Here is a 2,256-nt window from a genome sequence, read left to right as displayed (position 1 = left end):
ACCTCTTATAAAAAAATACGCACGCCCAAAAACAATCATACACGCAAAAAACCACTGAAGCATACACTAATTCACATTCACCCAACACTAAAGGTCCGACTAACCAACTTAACATCAACTTCAAAGTTTAGTTTAACTTTTGAGTGCGTTAATTGAATAGGAAATCTGAGTATTTCAAGGGTCATATCGACCGTCTTGGATGTCTAATAAAAGGAGGCTAAGGAATTTACGCAGTTGATATAGCGAGTGATTAACATTTTTCTGAATGGTAATGTTTTATCTAGACCCTCAGCTATGTCCTTTGTGGAGAACATGTACCTCAATCAGTTGTTGATTACAGCTATAGTTTTCTACCTTTGGCAAGCATAAATTCTTCATGATGCTTTCACTAAATTCATTTTCCTTGTATCATCATAACACAGAGGAGCCCACTGGACGCATATACTGTCATCCATGGCAACATGCATTTGTCTTGTTTTTGTTTCGGTTGTATAGTATGTAAAGTTAAATACAACAACATGAAAAAGAGAAAGAAAATGGGAACCTTCTTTTTATTTTTGCCAAAGTTAGCAAGTGAAGCGAAATTTCCATAAAATGGAAAGAGAATTCGCATTTTCGAGCTGACAATTCTAAGCTACCAAATTTTGTATTGTTTGATGACAAACAGACATAAAATTGATTTCAACCTCCAGTCTTTTTCACTAGTCCTCTATCCACAACCATCCTCCTTATGAAGGGTGAACAAAAAACAACTTACTACAATGATGTTTTCTGTCTACTAAGTAATTCATTTGTGAAAGACTATATCACTGTTCTTTCACCTCTTATCTTGCTCATTACAGATTACTATCATCATTTGAAAGTTTCTTTTTTCACAAAAGTGTGCCTCTGGGAAAGGAATTATGGGAAGAAATGATCCCAACACAAGTTAAAAAAGGACATTTGTCAGTTAGAAAACCTTGCTGCTCTAGTAGTATGAGCTCATTTAACAGTAGAGCAAAAACTTCAAAACTTTCTCCCAAGCAACAAAGGGTCTACTATAAAAGAGAAAAACAAGGTACATTTGGCACGGCATCACTACTCCAAGCAGAAGATAAAACCAGAAATTATCCCCGTTTTAGAACTTAGACACTATTGAGTTCTTTTTTGTGGCAAATAAACACCACAAGTTGTTCAAACTTGGCAGTTACTATCCTCAGGATTGTGTAAACGTAAAAAATTTTAACTGAATGTTCCCCTGTGATAAAATTTATAACTTTCTAACCATTAATATTTGTTAAACTTATCACTAAACACAACCCAACTCTATTTTAAAGTAGAATTAAAGTAAGTTTAAAAAAGAATTTTGTATAGATCCTTCCAAATAAATCCCTTCCAATTTTCTCAATCAAAGAACCAATCCTTATTCTCCTTTTACTCAGAGCGGCCAAGCTCCCTTTTACAACCGAGCGGTCAGAAATCGAGCAGGAATCTAACCTCAGGGAGCCACTTCTCGTTCTCGGCATCCGCAAGCACAAATCGAACCCAATCCTCATTCTTGGCCTCCAAATCAAGAACGAGGTCAAGCAGGGAGCTGCAAAGCCTGCACTTGGGCGAGTAGAACTCGATCACCGTCGCCTCCTTCGCGCTCGCCAGCGCCGACGCCAGCGCCCGGTGCTCGGCCTCGCCTTGCTCCTCCGACGAGAGCCGAACCCTACGCGCCGGCGGTCGAGGTGCGCTCTTGTTGAGGGTCTGGGTGGCGATGGAGGCTAGGGTTTGGAAGGATCTGAAGAGCCATGGCGGTTCCAGAGGGTCGCATGGGGTGGATGAGGCGGCGGCACTGCCTCCTTGAAGCAGAAGAGAGGAGGAAGAGGGGGCTTGGGTTTTGGACCTGCGGACATTTTCGATTAGAATTTCCCATGAGTGAAGGCGGCCTTTTTACTGTGGGTTTTTTTTTTACTATATGCCCGCAAATTTATATTGTTTACAGAATTTACCTCAAACACTGCATATTTGCAAATATACCTTCGCATTGACGCATTGAATTTTTTACCCCCTCCTAAATTTCATACGGACAAAGTAACAATCGTGTTAGATTTTGGACCGTTTGGCCATCATTGAAAATTAGAACACAGATTTTGTAGAACTCTGATTGGAAAAATTAGGCTTTAGGCCAAAAAATGTCATTAAACTGGTTCTATTTTGAACCACTTACTCTTGGTACAAAATATAACCGGTTTAACTTAAAACTAGGTCAGAATCGATTCTGACCTATTT

At 39.5% G+C, this 2,256-nt stretch overlaps 1 protein-coding gene across 1 annotated transcript in view; it reads right to left on the bottom strand.

Moving 5' to 3' along the window:
* Positions 1–2,012, bottom strand: part of LOC109835486 (thiol:disulfide interchange protein TxlA) — a 4,293-nt gene extending 2,281 nt beyond the window's left edge. The window contains exons 1-2 of the mRNA XM_020403461.1: positions 2,005–2,012; positions 1,477–1,870 (exon numbers count right to left, since the gene is read on the bottom strand). Coding sequence (XP_020259050.1) covers positions 1,477–1,870; positions 2,005–2,012 — 402 coding nt within the window. The remainder of the gene's footprint in view (positions 1–1,476; positions 1,871–2,004) is intronic.

Source organism: Asparagus officinalis, chromosome 3 (assembly GCF_001876935.1).
Source record: "Asparagus officinalis chromosome 3, Aspof.V1, whole genome shotgun sequence".
Taxonomy (NCBI): Eukaryota; Viridiplantae; Streptophyta; class Magnoliopsida; order Asparagales; family Asparagaceae; genus Asparagus; species Asparagus officinalis.
This window is presented reverse-complemented; position numbering and strand designations above follow the sequence as displayed.